Raw genomic sequence first — 16,058 nt, forward strand, 5'->3', positions numbered from 1 at the left:
ACAGTATCATAAGGTCAAGTTATCCCACTGAAACACCTATTAGTATAAAGAGAACAAAAAAAAAAAAAAAGAAAAATGAACAAACCAACAGCACTAGCACAGCCCTGGAAAATATGAAGTCATAAGTAGAGTTCAGCCAGAGCAGACTCCCATTAAACTTTGTTTAAGAGCCAAGTTCCACCCTGAGATATGTGTGAGCTGCAGTTTTTTTCAGGGGGAGCTGTGCTGTACTTCATGTTGGGGCAAGGCTTGGACACAAGTATGTATCTGTTACAAGTCAGAGAGGAGTAAAGCCCACTTCCCTTTTGCATTTTTTGGTTCCGTCTGCATAGATGGAATAGAAAACTGAAAGAAGTGGATAAAACAGCCCACACTTTTACAGGGCCTGTCTGTCAAATTTAATTCCTTCTTCCACAAGACCTGAATGCCTGTGTTTCTAAATCCACTTAGCTACTTTCATGAGACGTGGTAGCCTTTCCCCGTGCCCTTGCCACCCCCACGAGAGTTAAACACACAGGCAGAAGCTCTAAGGCTTGTCTTTCTAGCTTCTTTGCTCTTTGCAGTCCCTTTAGGAGACAGTCAGCAAGGAGTGTTCCCTAGGATATGCACATGCTTTATAAAGAAGGGACATACACAGCAGTCTGGCTTTACTTCCTTAAAGCCTTCCACTGAACATTTTTGTCTGACAAGTAGGAGCTCCGCTGAATGAGGAGGAAAGAAGGAGTGGCAGAGACTTTCCTTATCCTGCTTGCGTTCCTAGAGAGGGGCTAGGCATGTCGGCACCCTTGTGCTGTACTGAGTTGCGTGCCTAGCTTCAGGCAACAGCCTTTATCGTTGCTGGGGCCGGCTCTCGCTGCACAGCTGGCTGTTAGAGGGGACAAAAGGATAAAGTCATGGCCATATGCATTTCTGTGTGGCTCCTGGAGGCACTGTTGTTACCTGGGGGAACAAGGCAGAGGAGTGCCTTGCTCCCTGACAGGAGCTGTGCCTTCAGTAACGCTGAGCTCCCAAGGTTGAATTCCTTCAACTACAAGCTAAAAGAGCTCATTCAAGAAGAGGGAAGAGGGGGAGGTAAGGCTCAGTCCTGCCAAGCGCTGAGTCTGGATGTGAGCAGGAGGTTAAAGTATTTCATATGAGAAACTCTGGTAAATGCAAAAGCTTTTATATCCCAAGGCAACCCTTTAAACACTGAAATACTAACTATGGCTCAAGAATATCCCATGCCTTAGATCCCTAGATGGTTGCCCTGTGCTTTAACTCTCCATTAGGCATCTGCTACTGGCTCTAACAGGGAAGACGGACCATCAGCTCCATGCTTACTACAGCACTTTCATGGGCAGAGCTGAAAAAGCGTTTAAGTCCTGGTTAGACAAGAACACCCAGCACCATCAGGATCAAACCTACCTTGGCAATCACTTGTCATGGATACTGTAGCAGAGAGGAAGAGGTGACGGTGTCCCTGGGAAAGAGTCTCCTTTTCTTAATACTGGTGTAACCTAACAGCCAGCTGGTGAGGGCCAAGGGAAACACACAGGCAGCTCTGGTAATGCCACAATATTGCTTCATTGTGCAATGGCAGTGAAACAAAGGATGGGAAAAATCGGTATCAAATCCCACTAGCTGGAAGATGGATTAGAAATATCCCAGCAAGGATGGGGAATGGGACAGACAGCTATGTGTGCCCTGGGAGTCTGGAGAGATGATACAGCCCTCGGCCACAGCTGGCGTGCCATAGCTTTGTGCCTGTCAAGGGACTGATTTTGCATTTCTTGCTACATCTCCCCTCACCCAGGATTATGTTCAGTGTGAGGGAGAAGTATCCTCTTAGGGATATGGATGCTCATGCCCACAGACAGTAAGCTGTTACCTTAATGTGCCAAATAGTGGCAAACAAAATCAATTGCAAAGCTGGACACCCACATTTATCAGTATCTCCCTGGCAGACTTCCTTCAGCCACCCACAAGTCCTGGACCTTGCTGTGTGCTGCAGGCAGCAGGGCATGACCGAGGAGGGTTGATCCCTTAGGGTTTGAGAGCCTCTTCTCAGGTGTGAGCTGTGAAGGAAATCACTTAAGTGGAAAACGGCATGTGCTAGATGTTCCAGTTTCCAAGCCTATTTTACTCATTCAATGAGGAAAATACACCCCTCTCCTCTGGAATGAATCACAGACACAATCTTTAATTACAGGACATGTGCTCCCCTCCCTCCCAATGACTGCTGCAATTTCATATCTGACAAAAATAGGCACTCAGGCCTCCAAAGGGAGTAGTTTGTATTTTCCCCTCTGGCCATCTCCAGCAGCTGCTGGACTCTGCAAGGTCCTGGGACTAGGCTGCACCACGTTTGAAAGGGAGGAAGATTTACCCAGTGATTTGGTACTCAGGTCACTTAAAAACAGCACAGTGGAAGCAGAGACATGGAAGTCATGCTCCCATCTGCTCTGCTACCGGCCTCTGGAGAAAACAGGACACAGGATACACTTCCTGCCTGGGGAAGGCTTGTAGCAGCCCGGGAGAGAAGGCACATCTTTTCCTTAAAAGAAATGCAAGTCATGGAGAGGAATAGGGAGAAAAAGTCCAGGCTGCATTTTATCTTAAAAACAGTGTCATGCAGTTGTACCTCCTCTTGCTTTCCCTCCCTGTGTTTAAAGCTGATCCTCACTTATTTAGCAATGACACATTTTAAACAGTTTTATCCGTCTCTGCCACCCCATTGTTGCTCCAGTCAGTTGTGAACCTTCTGACACAAGTCAGATGCTATTGAAAGGTTTCATTCATCGCAAGCAAAGGAAATCAGAGGAGGTACCCCAAGACGAGAAGGGCTTGGCTCATGTTCTGTTTCCAGCTCACAAATGGTTATGTCCCCAGGATGCAGAGATTAAACATCTCACATAGAACGTGGGAGGAGGAAGAAGAGTCTTTGTCTGAGATTCACAGATTTTAATGGATTCCAGAAGGGGAAATCTTTTACCGAGGAGCAACAGCAAAGTTCAGAGAAATGCAAAAGCATTTATCTCCCCAGTCGCATTCCTGCCTGCCAAAAGCGAGAGGGGTGATTTACTCCTCCTTGGTACAAGGAGTCCCTTATGGACCATTAATCCACAGGGAGAATGAGCTCAGGAGACACAGACATCTTTTCTTAATGTGCAAGAACCTTGAATCAGCAGGAAGTATTCTTCTTTGGGAGCATACAGGACCAATTTATCTTTATTTGCTCCCCACTACCCCCTGCCTTTAATAGTGGTTCCTACAAGAGCTCTAGTTACCACTGATAAATCACTTTGCCTTCATTAAAATCTGTGGTGATAGTAGATGAGGCTGCCGTGAGCTAAATCAAGGTATTTGAAGCAGAATAATATTAAAAAGTGAAGATCTGAAATCAGCAAATTCTGATCTGAAGTCCAATGAAATCAATACGAGCAATCTCAAGTTCCAGGGTACAAGTATCTCAACACCACTGCCTTCGGCAATGCAACGACAACTTGCAGTGAGTAAGGCATTTCCTGAGAAGCTCTGCAGAAACGTGAAGGAAACAGAAATGGTCAACTATTTGTTTACATGCCAGGACCTCAGCTGATGAAGCTTTCTGTTCGCAGCTAGAGCTGATCAGAAAACATGCAGCAAAAGTTATCGTAGGAAAGGGGTTAGATCTGGTGGACACCTCTTGTTATTAGGTTCTCATTTCTTTAGGAGTAATAAAAAGAAAAATAGTCTCATTTTGTCTCACTTCGACTCTCTGAAACCACCTGAAAATATTTCCACAATGCTTCAGTTGCTAAGTGAGGAACATTAAAGACTGGTTATATCTATTCACAATACGCATACATTTACAAAATGCCACTAGTCTGTAGTGGATGGCATTTTATACTCTCTACCTTGGCGAAAAAATGTGCAGCAGAGAACTACGATTCTGTATTCAAATCTCCCAAGAAGCACTCATTCCATGCTCAGATTTGCCGGGTTCCACATAAGTCTGGTAAATCCACATAGTTATTGCTGTAAATGACTTACAAGATCAAAAACATGCCAGAAAGAGAAAACCCAAAGCTGGCTGGTGTCCTTGGGTTATATGCTCTCCTGTGTGTCTGTGTGTGCACGCAGCATCCTTTATTTTTGTTCTTTGTCAAACGTTGTGACACAGACTTAGGCTTTGACAAGTTGAAAAGTATGAAGATTAGAACAATCATGTTTACATGTATTACCACCTGCTACTTCATTTCTTCCCTGGTGCTTAGATGTTCAGGCATGTGGCTTTGAAACACACTACCTTAAATGCACTTAAAAACTCTGCTGGATTTCCAGCTTGCTTTGATCTCCACAGTCTAGAGACTATCTCAGAGAATACAAATAAATAAGTTTAGGAGAAAAATATTTTCAAGGAGAAAACCCTAAAGTCCTTCCAACTTGGTATGCTTTGCCAGTTGATGTCAAACCTAAGGTTGTTTTTTGCATTTTATCTTTATGCTTCAGGAGGCCTAAATCTTTGCCCAGAATGAGCAACTTGATGAGGTAACTTGGGAAGACGGATGTGGTTAGTGCCCTTATCATGAGCACCGAAGTGGCAAATAATTGTTTGGTGACTTTTGTTTAGAAAGGAGATGGAAGGAGAGATGATTTCTGTCCTGAGGAATTTACAGACTAAACAGAACAAAAAGGATACATTTATGCAACGGAGAAGACTATTTTGTTAAGAAGGAATGGGAAGGATGTGAAAGGAAAGATGGTAAGAGCTTGCTATTAATCATGAGTAGGAAGGAGACATCGACTGGAGAGCTGGAAACTGAGGAAAGACTTGGCTAACCCAGGCTATGAGCAAACCAGCTTCTTTCTGGGGCTGTATACCACCATCTTTTCCATTTCTTGCCACACGAAGTCACCATGCATCAGTGCCTTGGTGGTAATGGCTTGGACTTGAATTAATCCCCTGTACAGCAAGTAAGTAGACTTGAGAACTGGGTTCTTGGGTCAGGGTGTGGGATGGTTAACTTGAGAAGGAGGGAGCATAAACTGGGGAGATATGGTGAGGTGAGTAGGCAAGTAAGCAGCATGGGAGAGGTGTTTGGAGGGACCAGATCCATCCAGCTCTACATAAGTTGAGATAGAAGGTGATTTTTCATTTTTTTAAGAATAATCAAGGATCCTGACAGTAACCGTTGCTTGAGCTCTAGGTATGGAGTAGACACCTCAGTGGGAGACGGGAAAGTGCCAAAGGCAATCAATAAGGTTTCAGAAGAACTGGTCCCTGTCCGTTAGGTAGACACAGCCTGCACAAGAAGGACTTACAAAGCACCCTTCTCCTCCCTGATCTGGTGATCTTCTTGGCCATGTTGATGTTAGCAGAAGCCATTCAGTCCACTTTTCCTCATGACTGGAGCAGGGACAGGATTAGTAATAGGAAAAGCAATAGGGTGTGTAGCGCACACTGAGTGGTTTTGAAGAAGAGTGAGAAAACTGTGAGTTCCCCTTTTTCCAAAGCAAAGGGGAAGCTGGAACGGAAGCATGGCTCTCAACGGCAGTTTTGTTTCCTGGTCTGCTCTGCTCAACACCTTATGCAGGGTTTTCTGTAGAGATGCAGCCTAATCCTGTGTATATCCCCCTGTTTCCACCAAGGGCTTAATTGCCATTAGTAACTGGTAGTATAGGCTTCTTTAAACTAAAAAAGTCCCAATGAATTAAGTGAGGGGAAAACTGGATTTCTATGCAACAGAGTCCAAAAATCAAAGTCCACTGATAAAAGTATGGAAATTCAAGAGAGACAGACAATAACAAATTCTCCCAATCATGTGAACCAGGATGTAAAAAGTGTGTCCCAGGTTGTAAATAAAAATCCCTATGTGATGACAGGAAAGATCTGGAGGGGGAAGGTGTTGTTTCATAGCAAGCTGTGAAGATGAGAGAGCAAAGAGAAACCAATGGAGAAGAGAAGAAGGAAGAAGATGGAAGAGGGGGTGACTCCCAAAGGAAACAAGGCCTCAGCCCAGAGGATGACAGGGGAAGATTTATGTCTTCCTTGCCTGTGCTTTTCTTCCTTCCCACTGCCAGGACTGTGAAAGGTCCTTGAAAGAAGGGAGGAAATGGCATTTAACAACTGGGACCTGTGTGTCTCTCCTATGTTGAGATATGAGCACTTACCTGTGGGCTGAGAAAGGGACAGACAGGAAGGGCTAGGAGGTGCAGAGGTTATCTGAACTAGGCAACGTGAGAGGGCAAGTGTGAGAGAGAGGTAATGATAGAGACTTGTCCGCTCTCTGAGAGCATCCTTGCATCACAGATACATCAAGAATTTAATTTTCTGCTCTCTGTACTGGACAGGACAGGGACTGTGCTCATGATACCTGAATGAACCATCAATAGTTAGAAGAACGACCTCTGCTAGCTCGTGAGTGCTGGTTATTAAACCTCAGGAAATAACAGACTCTACTGAAAATGTAATTTCATAATAAATTGGTAATTTTCTAGCCCTAATACATGCTAAGAAAACCTTGAAAGCAGAATTCAATAATATACCCATATAGATCCCAGAAGATACAGATCAAATATAAAAATCCAGAGTGTCATTTTAAACATACTTCAGAATTTTTGAAAACATACACATTTCCTGAATTCTTGGACGATCACATTTTTATGGTAACTCTTCACAATCCACTAGAAATATTCTTTCCCTCTACTCATTCATACATGTAACTCTTTAAACACCTGTGGTTAATTGATTTGCAGGCTATTTGTTTTACCTAAGGATTATTTGGTTTAGCTAAAGTTGGTCATCAAGAGCTGCTTTTTCATCCCTTGTTAAGTGACTGAAATTTTTGAAACGTCCAATTAGCAGAGAAGCATCTTGCTTTTGTCTTTGTAAGAATGCTTTTTCAAAGAAAACAAGCTTATTTTTCTTGTGTACAGAGAACAAATTTGCCTACACAAAAGGATCAAGTTAACGTGGAATAACAATTCTGTGAAAGCTATTCCAGTATAAATTCATTTTCCCATAACTGTTTGAGGTGGACACATAATTACATAATGTGATTGAATTGATTCTTGAATAAGTATTCTCTTTCCAAAGGAGGGTAGTTATTCTTTAAAGAATAACTTTTGTTTCAGCATGAATATGCTAAAATGATCAGTTTTTCTAGAAAACTGTCCTGAAGATGCAACTACCAAATTCTCCCAGCACAGATGAACTACTAGAGGAACACAAACCTGACCAAATCTCCTGCCTGCTTGAGGTTTAAACTTGCACCATTCACTGCCTGAAGAAGAGCGCAGACTTGGCCTTTCCTAATCTGGGTTGTCCCCTTTTAAATAGCTTGATCCATATGGAACATCTACTTCCTCCTTGTTTCTTAAGTCATTATCATTGCTTTTCTCTGGATCTTTGCTTATGTGGACATGGGTCCTGTAATAGTCTCCAAGATGGATTCAGGCAAATACTGTAGATGCTTAAATTCAAAACATGGAGTGATTCAGTGTCTACACCATCATGAGCTGCCAGGCTCTGACTGCATATGCAGTCAGCAGAGAGACACCTGAATCTGGCATCTGCAAGGGATAGTTTGCATAAGGCCATTTTGCTAATGTTTTGCTATATCATATAAAAAGGATACTTTGTAATGTTTTCCAACTTCTTATATATAGCCCAAATCATCTTCTTTGCTTTCTTTCTTGTTACTGAGTTTATGCCTCTGGTAAGCCTTCAAAAATCTAGTCATTTTTTCTGCTACTTTTGAATGTATTTATCATATAAAAAGGGAAACATAAGCTTGTGGGTATTGGTCTGTCAATAGAGATGTGGTCAGGGAAATAAAACTCTCCATACCCAGAAGTCTGACTAGTGAAAAGCCATATAAGTAGTGAAAAGGGTGGTGTGTATACATATGTATGTCTGTGTATATGTATGCATACAGATGTAAAGTATATTATATATACATACACTCTGTGTGTGTATATATGTACATATATAAAGAATTCAAACCCATTTTCTAGGTTTGATGTTACTAAAATAGTCTCTGTTTGCAAATCTAAACACCTACACATATGTAAAGACTTGATAGCTGATTCTGCATTGCTGGGACCTTGTCACACATGCTCTTTATAATGTGGACTGCCTCATAAAACTAGACATTTTAAACATGTAGTCCCCAGTAAAATAGGCATTTATCACTCACGATAACATGGAGCTGTCTCACGGTGTGTTCAAAAGGCCCCCTGCAACTTACTGATAAAAAGCTTAACTCCATTTCATGGCTTATCTGAAGAAGAAAGAGGTAGACCCTCATGAAATAACTGAATTTATTTTTCTTTCTAGGATGAAAAAGAAAGGGAGAGGGAAGGAAAAAAAAAATCACTTTAGAACTTCAATGCAGTAGAACAAGTTTAACCCGTTGAGATTTTAAGTGAAGTTTTCTGCTTCATCAGGAAGAACCCTGTGGTGAAACATATGTCAGAAGAGAAGAAGATATGAGAAACTGGCCTCATTTGCAGATGAGAAGATTAATTAAGAGGAAAATCACTTAGCCAGATGTCTCATTGGTGAAACTACACGTGCAAGGTACATCGGCAATAAGGGAGCAGCATAGCACAGACAGTGCATTTGATTTCCATGCTAACATTGAAGAGATAGGAATTTGGTATGAATTAGATCATGCTGACTCTTGGAGAAATGGAGGAGTACAGATCTTATTTCAGCTACAAATTATAAGCTGCATGTCTGTTGTTATAACATTGCAGTATTGTTACTTGATGCAGTTGAGTTATGGGTTACAAATAAATTACCCAGAGAAGACAGTCCTTTTCTCCATTCGTGTTCATAAATTGTTGGCAAACCAAACCTGATTTCTCCAAGTGCCACTTTTCTTCATTCGCCAAGTAGTTTTTCAGAATGCTGAGCAGCTGGCGAATTTTTCATCAACTCTTTACTGGGCAACACTGTCAAATTCATTTGACTTAGGAACTTAAGTCTTTCAGAAGTAGGTAAAACACAGTCTGTCTGCTGTCCAAATACTTGCCCAGCTAAAGTGTTCATGTATTCTTGTTACTGCAGCATCTGGGTGTCCCCCAATTTTTCATGCATGTCCTATCACAACTTGATGTGAAGCAAAACAAATGTAAACAAAGATCCTACTAGTGCCAAACGCCGTGTTTAAAAGTTTTCTGATCTTTCTGTGGGAAACAAGTAGGCCAGTTGCTAAATGAATTCTGAGCTACGTTTTATTCTTAAGCATGCATTACAAAATTAGAGAGTGGGAAGCAAAGAGCTGTTGCCCCAGTGGATCTACTGGAGTCAATACTAACTCCTACCTCCTGGCTGCTATAAATGCCTTCGCATAGCCAAAAGCTGCCTCCCCAGCAGCGCCCCTGGAAAGCAGTCATTTCTCTCCTACCTGTAATCTGTCCTCTCTATGTAGTCTACCAGCCTTTTGAAGAAAGGGTGCCTGTACAGCACCTAGCACAATCAGATCCCTCTGTTGGCTTGAATTTCTCTATGCTATAGGAATACTAATCCCTCCCCAACAATAGAGACAGGCACTCCACAGAGCAGACACACAAACAGACTTTCATTAGAGAATGCAGTCCCGAAAGCCTGTTCTACAAAAGGCTTTGCTGATTGGACTCAGTCATTTCAACAGTGATGGATACAGGGTATATTCCACAAGAGCCCTGAAAGAAAGGTGCAGCAGTATTAGCAATGAGATGCAGACACAGCACAATTCTGTAATACTAATAGGTTTAAGCACATAACCAGCCATAACCTGAATCTTTAACATCTACTGTGTAAATCAGTGGCTTTTTTTTTCTCTGCCCCCCCCCCCCTTTTTTTTTTTTGTGAAAAGCAGCGCCCAGAAGTGCTGAGAACTGTGTATTTTAAAAAAAGGCAGACTCCTATTTGGGTGGACATCTCCCTCCATTCCCTCCAGCTTAGGTAGCGGTTTGCCAACATTTCTGCTGTTAATTACTGAAACTTCAGCTGCATTCTGAGCCTTTCAATTTGCAAATGGTCACATCAACATCTCAGGCAATGAGAGTGTCAGGGAGAGCCCTGGGGTATAAAGCCAAATTTTCCAATTCATATGCACAGTGGTAGGAGACAAATATACAAGCAGAGGCATTCAATTTACATAAATGCTTGTGGGACACGTTTTGAGAATTCTGTGCTAAAAATGAGAGGTTATTATAATCTATAGGTTTCCTTGCTTACAAATGCTCACAGGTTTACCAGTGAAGACCAAAATTTTCATAATCAATAGCCTCCATTTTTGTTTATTAGTTACTGTCACAGACAAGCGCTTCTGTTGATTAAGGGCAATGAAATCAAATCTATTGCCAAGGCAGTGAATAACATGATTAAAAGTCTACAGGGATCCTATGCAGCTTTTCACAGGCCCTGTATGAAAGGTAAGTGGTATTGCTCCATGAACATTTAAAGGACCAGTTTGCAGCCCCAAAATATACCTCATAATGAGTTAAAGACAGGGCAAGGCTGTTCTCAGAACCAGACTTGCCATTCACAGCTGTAAGTCGCTTTGCCTTTATCAGGGGCCACCTTTGCCAAGCTCTCAGCCTCTCTGGAGGGGACAGCCCACACATACTTGACTCTTTTTGCTGGAAGCCCTAGCTGTCATTGCGGCAGGTGGAGAAGCTAGGCACGATGGAGCTGAGACCTCCTGCTCGTTGGATGGAGGCAGCACCAGGGTCTGCTCCCCCTGAGCAGGGCAGGGCTTGCACCTGGGCTACTGCTGAACTACAGCTGGCAATGCAGATGGAAAGCATACAGCTCCCAAGGCTTGCTTTGCTTCACCCTGTTCCTGACTCTCTTCCTCTCTCTGCAGCTGGGGCAGAGGTCCAGTCTTACCTCCTGGTTTCCTTTTGGGCCAATTCTTCTACATAGCACAGACCACACTGCTTCCCTACCCATCCAGAAGGAAGACCTTATCTGCTGGTAGGTGATGAGGAAGAGAAGCCTCCACAAACTGCTCTCCTTAACCACTAATTCCTTTGACAGCTGGCATTTGGAGTATAAGAGGCCCCAGATAAAACATTCCCAGCATGCCGAGTACAGATTAAATCCTGTAAGGTGCAGAGCACCTTCTCCAAGGGGATGAACACCTTTGACCCCCAAAGATGGCTTTGCATAGATCACTGCCTCCCCAGACTGAACCTTCGACCCGGTGACGTTTATTTGCGTGAGTCCTTCACCTCATCTGAGCTGTCCCATTGCAGTCTAAAAGGAAGAGGGCAAAAGCTGCAGTCTGAACAGAGATTGCCAAACCTGTGGAATTCCTCAGATTTTGTAATACATCAGGCAGTTACTGCCTGTACATCTGAGCAGAGGTGGGAGGAAGCAAATTTATAGAAGCGCTGCATTTAAAAATCAGGAAGTTCACATTCCTGCAGTCAGGTTAGGTCCCTTTTATATCATAAGAAGAAGAAGAAGTGGGAAAAAAATGAAACTGGAGATATATTCACAGCACAATATTGTATTGAATCCGAGCCAACGAAATTCAAGCCCAACTCCATTTTTGGCTTTGGTAGCAGACTTCTTTACTTAGGTATTCCATTTTATTCTAGCCACACACAAGTGTCCATTAACAATGAAGGATGGAGTAAATATACACACACTGCCTAACATCAGCAGTCTGAATTACTGGCTCCCTTGCTTCTCTGTTGAGTATACAGAGAGCCCACTCAGAACGATGGGATATCTGAGCCAGACATGGGAAATGCCCAAGGTCAGATGGTGTGGCATCCCCATATAGAGGCAGAACACATTTGCAGGGTTCAGAGAGTTGAATATTTTAAATCTGAAACAGTAGTCTGCTCCCACCTGGATTGCCAGGATTAGACTGTATTTATAGAATGAATAAAAATTCCTTATCAGCCGTGAGCAAATACAAGGAGATAAGCAAAGAACATGAGCAATTAGGTAACTTAACACTGTTCAGTTTACATCAGTAGGCAGCTGCTCTGTGGTCTCACCTGCAGGTACTCAGGAAAGAATTAATATGTTCAGTATAGTCAAAGGGTTTTGCTGATTCCTCATGCATTTTCACACCCATTTCGAAGATTTTCACTATGGTTATGAAGCAAATTTGTTTTCCCAGTTACTCTGCCTTTCTGGCAAACATCTGCTGTCCATGCTGTGCAGTGCCTGTCAATACACTTATCTTTCAATATCTTGTTTCTTGCAAAAATTGCTGGAATTTTACTAAGAAATAAGACCCTTTTCCCCAAGACCTACCCCCAAAACCTCAGCCATTATAAAAAAAATGCACCATACTTGCATTATACAGGAATATAATACTATCAGGCTTCCCTCTAATTTAATTTTGTTCTTAATCTGTAAATTCGATCCGTGTAATTTAAAAAAAAAAAAAAAGACAGAATGAAACAAAATACAGGAACATCCTGGCTGAATCAGTAAGGGAAATTATGAGGGCAAATAAAGAATAGTCACTATTTTTCAGTCAGAATACTTCTTCTAGCCAGATTGCAAGCCATTTATTTTCACTGGCAATCATATGATCTTAAAATGATTCAAGCTGAGAATTCCTGCCTAGATTTTTGCAAAAACAAGAGAACCTGATGCATCAGCCTTTTTTCATTATGAACAGACAAAAGGCCCCATGGGGTACTAATTCCTCATCCAGATCCACCCTAGGGCCTTCTGTGGGGTCCTCTGACAACCTGGGTCTGTCAGAGAAGTGACTCGTAATGTATTCAGGACTGTAGAGCTGGTCCTGGACTTGTCACCTGGCCAAGCCTGTCACTAAAGATACAAGATTGGGTCTGGGCCCTTGTTGATATTGCACAGTGAGTAAAATGCACCTCAATGAGTCATGACCACGCTCCTGCACGCACTTGGAGAACAGCAATAGCAGTAATTTACTCAAACTTTTCCAAACCCGAACTCTCAGAATCCTGAATTAGCCTGCATGTTTCTTTCCTATCAATAATAGAAAACAAGCTGTAATAGAAACAATAGAAAACAAGCTATAATATTCTAAACTGCTGAATAAAATAGAATAAAATATAATATAAAGCCAGCATCTAATCTTTCTTGTTGGTTAGAACTTGCAAAAAGGACTAAAGGGTAAATAGAAATTGCTGGTTGGGATTCCAGAGATGCTGCTCACTGTGTCATTTCTGCTGGATCAGCCTGCTTCATTCAAAGCTTGGGAATCATCATCAGTGTCAACATCCATACAGAACAAATATTCTTGCAGCAATCTCTGGATTAAATCCTGAATCGCAGGCAGTTCCCAGCAGTGCCATCTGTACTTTCTGCCTTCATTGCTGATACCATGGTACAATAAGCAATTCTGCTATTGGCAGTTTGTTTATTAAAAATAATACAAAACTACTGTCTTGAATTAAACCAGGAAAGATTATACTAAAGCCATAGAAGAGATACGGAGCTATTGCAGCACCAAAAACTCAGAGTTTTCCCATTGATTTTCTCAGCTTATCAAATCAGAATCCACCCCCTTCCCCTCTCCTTTCTTTTTAATACTGTCCCAAAATGAACACTACCATGCTGCAGCTGAGCCTCTGTGCTCGCTTGACTGTTCGGGCCAAATTCTCTCTTTTCAAATTTACTGAAATATGCAGAGTTACGCCAGCAGAGAACTTGCCCTCCTGTACCCTCTCTCGCTGAAAAACTAATTTGCTTGTCCTTAAGACCACGTTTCTAAATTTCCAGGAGCCGAAATGCATTGTGGCTTTAAATATAGACTGTCAGTTTGTGGCTTGCGTCTCATATTACACACAGACAGCTTGAGACTCTAAACACAAGTTGGGCAGCACCATTAATATCTTAGAAAAGCGTCAGTACGCTTTCAAAATGCTCTGTATTTTCATTCCTGAAGGCGGGGGGAGGGAAAAACATTCACTTGAAACTTATCTAAGCCAGGGTTTAGGCAGAAACGTTACTAACTTTGCTCAGTCCTACTCAGGAGCCAGAGTTTGCAGAGCCCGTTTCAGTTCTTCACACACACGCGCGCGCACAAACACAAAGAATAGAAAAGGAAAACAGTTTCATCACAACTTTTTTTTCTTCAAGATTAGTCTCAGGCATTCTTTTTTTCTCCACCCCCCCCTCCATGAAACGCATTAGACAATCTTTTCCTTAAGTGGCAGACTGATAAATCCACTCTTACTGTAATGGGGGGGGGGGGGGGGGGGGGGGGGGGGGGGGGGGGGAATAAGGGTACTCACGTGGTTGAGATGTCGTATTGTTTTGGTAACTCATAATTTACGCCTTTGAAAAATGCCTTATTTGTGTTGACAGTCTCTCTTCCCTGCTCAGAACCGACGGCGGGATTGAACAGAACAGCTGGAAGAGCCCAGGAAAATGCTCCTCTTGTTCGGGCTCTCCTTGCCTGGCTCCTGACCTCTTTACAACTGGAAAAGGAAACAGCACATGTGTCATTCTCTTTTGCCTGTGTAGCTCACATGAGCGGGGAGGGGCACCCATTTGCAGATAGCAGTAACTGTATTCAAGTTTTGCAAGTTGGATGTATTCCACCCCTTTGCTTTTACTAGCCAGCAACCAGTGGAAAGAAAGTGCTTTTTTCATTCTTAGCCAAATCTAGACGCACCTATTAGGTTCACTTCCCAAACCACTACCCACCACTGTTGATATTATTTCTTTTAAGTGCAAAACTTGCTGTTGACTCCCTTCCCAAAATGCTTATCATCAGTGGGTGAGACTGAAAGTAGGGCTTTCAATTTTGATTGCCCAGCAGCATCCTTAACACTCACAGTCTAACTGATTCTGTCCTTTTAACGGGTGAAAATTGAGAATGACATTTACTGGGTCAGAGTAGTTACGTCAGCGTGTAGCATGAATCTACACTGCACTCAGAACAAGGAGGAACCTGTGGCTGTGGCACAGGCTGAGGCACAGGTAACTCTAGTCCTGGCTCTGACACAGGCTTCTTATGACACCTTGGGCAAAGCATTTAATCTCTGCCTCAGTTTGCCATCTGTAGAATAAAGATGATATAACTGATTTCCTCCCAGTCTTGGTATTTTTATTTTAATCTGCAGGCAGGCATTGTTTATAAATAGGATACATTTATTGGTCTGCATGGGTTAATTTACTCATACTCCGCAGCAAGTTTTTCAGCCTGGACTAGGCTACCAGCTCCCTCGTTTATATTGCTACCATTTAAAGTTATCTGTTTGGCCAGCGGCATGCTATACTGCAATCAGCAGTATGTAGTTGTTGTAAGTGTGCATACAGTCAGTCTGTGGTTCACATGGGCTAGGACTTCTAGGTCATGCCAAAATACAAGTAATTTATAACGCATATGTCTTAGACACTAAGAAGAATGGGCAAAGTTTCCATTTTCCTGGTCTCTGTGAGTCAGGATAAATTAACCGCCTGCCTGTGACAGCAAAAACACAGTAACCATCGGAATGGGAGTGGAAAAAAACAGAGTCATGAAATTCAGGCTGATACTCATCCTGTTTTGCAAAACTGTCACAGGATATTTCTTTGAAATCATCTCAGTGACCTACAAGAAATCAATGCTGCAAACTTGGTTCACAGTATTTATTTAACAGCTATGGGATGGAAACAACAGTGACTTATTTACATGCCAAAGACAAATAACAACTTGTTTGTGAGCATGGATACACTAAACGACTTTGGTCAGCATTTTCCACACTCTGGGCTCGTGGTAGAGAGCCCTGGAACATTTAGTGATAGACAGAGCAAAGCAAGGCACAAAACAAAGAGGGAAAAATAAGAGCAAAAACTCCTGACGTTGCTCCACTGGCTTCAACTCTATAGCGCAACATTGATTTACACCAGATAGCTTCTCTATGAAAATACTGATGGGCATGTTATCTATAACTTCTTCTTCTATATTTGAAGCACAATGTGCACAGGTAAAATCGGGGCTTTCTGTCCTGGGGCATGAGAATTGTTGTCATGCAAAGTTATTACATTTAAATCTTTCATCATCCTGATCCCTGAGAAATTTCAGAACTGCTGTCGAGAAAAGACTTCTCAGCTGCTGCAGCTGAACTGAAGGATGGAAGGTATTGATGCCTTCATTATG

At 42.4% G+C, this 16,058-nt stretch overlaps 1 protein-coding gene across 1 annotated transcript in view; it reads right to left on the reverse strand.

Moving 5' to 3' along the window:
- The window catches only part of GYPC (glycophorin C (Gerbich blood group)), a 30,464-nt gene extending 16,196 nt beyond the window's left edge, over positions 1-14,268 (reverse strand). The window contains exon 1 of the mRNA XM_050899802.1: positions 14,206-14,268. Within this exon, the coding sequence (XP_050755759.1) occupies positions 14,206-14,239 (34 nt within the window). The 5' untranslated portion in view covers positions 14,240-14,268. The remainder of the gene's footprint in view (positions 1-14,205) is intronic.
- Positions 14,269-16,058: the final 1,790 nt, after the last annotated feature.

The sequence above is a fragment of the Gymnogyps californianus genome, chromosome 7 (genome assembly GCF_018139145.2).
Source record: "Gymnogyps californianus isolate 813 chromosome 7, ASM1813914v2, whole genome shotgun sequence".
In the NCBI taxonomy this organism is placed as follows: Eukaryota; Metazoa; Chordata; class Aves; order Accipitriformes; family Cathartidae; genus Gymnogyps; species Gymnogyps californianus.